The sequence below is a fragment of the Mesitornis unicolor genome, unplaced genomic scaffold, assembly GCF_000695765.1.
Source record: "Mesitornis unicolor isolate BGI_N332 unplaced genomic scaffold, ASM69576v1 scaffold31948, whole genome shotgun sequence".
NCBI classification, from domain to species: Eukaryota; Metazoa; Chordata; class Aves; order Mesitornithiformes; family Mesitornithidae; genus Mesitornis; species Mesitornis unicolor.
In genome coordinates, this window is record NW_010201941.1 from 1 (window position 1) to 979 (window position 979).

At 57.2% G+C, this 979-nt stretch overlaps 1 protein-coding gene across 1 annotated transcript in view; it reads left to right on the forward strand.

Moving 5' to 3' along the window:
- Positions 1 to 3: 3 nt before the first annotated feature.
- Positions 4 to 979, forward strand: part of LOC104545186 (syntenin-2-like) — a gene marked incomplete at both ends in the record, with an annotated part of 1,597 nt that continues 621 nt past the window's right edge. The window contains one exon of the mRNA XM_010190250.1: positions 4 to 71. Coding sequence (XP_010188552.1) covers positions 4 to 71 — 68 coding nt within the window. The remainder of the gene's footprint in view (positions 72 to 979) is intronic.

Sequence of the window (979 nt, forward strand, 5' to 3'; positions counted from 1 at the left end):
GGGTGCGGGAGATTCACCTCTGCAAGGACGAGAGGGGCAAGACCGGGCTGCAGCTGAAAAACGTCGACCAGGTGAGGGCCGGGCTGGCCACGGCACAGCACAGGGCACCATGGCATGGCATGGGATAACATGGCACGGTATGGCACAGCATGGCATGGAACTCCCCCTCTGCTCTGCCCTGGTGAGACCACATCTGGAATATTGTGTCCAGTTCTGGGCCCCTCAGATCAAGAAGGACAGGAACTGCTGGAGAGAGTCCAGCGTAGGGCTACAAAGATGATGGAGGGAGTGGAGCATCTCCCTTCTGAGGAGCGGCTGAGGGGGCTGGGGCTCTTTAGTTTGCAGAAGAGGAGACTGAGGGGAGACCTCATTCATGGTTATAAATATTTAAAGGGTGAGTGTCACGAGGATGGAGCCAGGCTCTTCTTGGTGACAAACAATGACAAGACAAGGGGTAACGGACACAAACTGGAACACAGGAGGTTCCACTTAAATTGGAGAAGAAACTTCTTCTCAGTGAGGGTGACAGAGCCCTGGCCCAGGCTGCCCAGAGAGGTTGTGGAGTCTCCTTCTCTGCAGACATTCAAAACCCGCCTGGACGCCTTCCTGTGTAACCTCATCTGGGTGTTCCTGCTCCAGCAGGGGGATTGGACTGGATGAGCTTTGGAGGGCCCTTCCAATCCCTGACGGTCTGGGATTCTGGGATTCTGTGAACAGCATGGCATGACGTGGTGCACTTTGGCATGGTGTAGCATGGTGTGGCGTGGCATGGCGTGATGTAGCGTACCATGGCGTGGTGTGTGTGTGATGTGACGTGGTGTGGCGTGGCGTGATGTGGTGTACCGAGGTGTGCCACTGCACGATGTGGTGCACCATGGCACGGTACAGCATGGCTTGGTGTGCCATGGCATGGGATAGCCTGGCATGGCACGGCATGATGTACCATGGCCCGGCGCAGCACGGCACGGCGTGGCGGGTA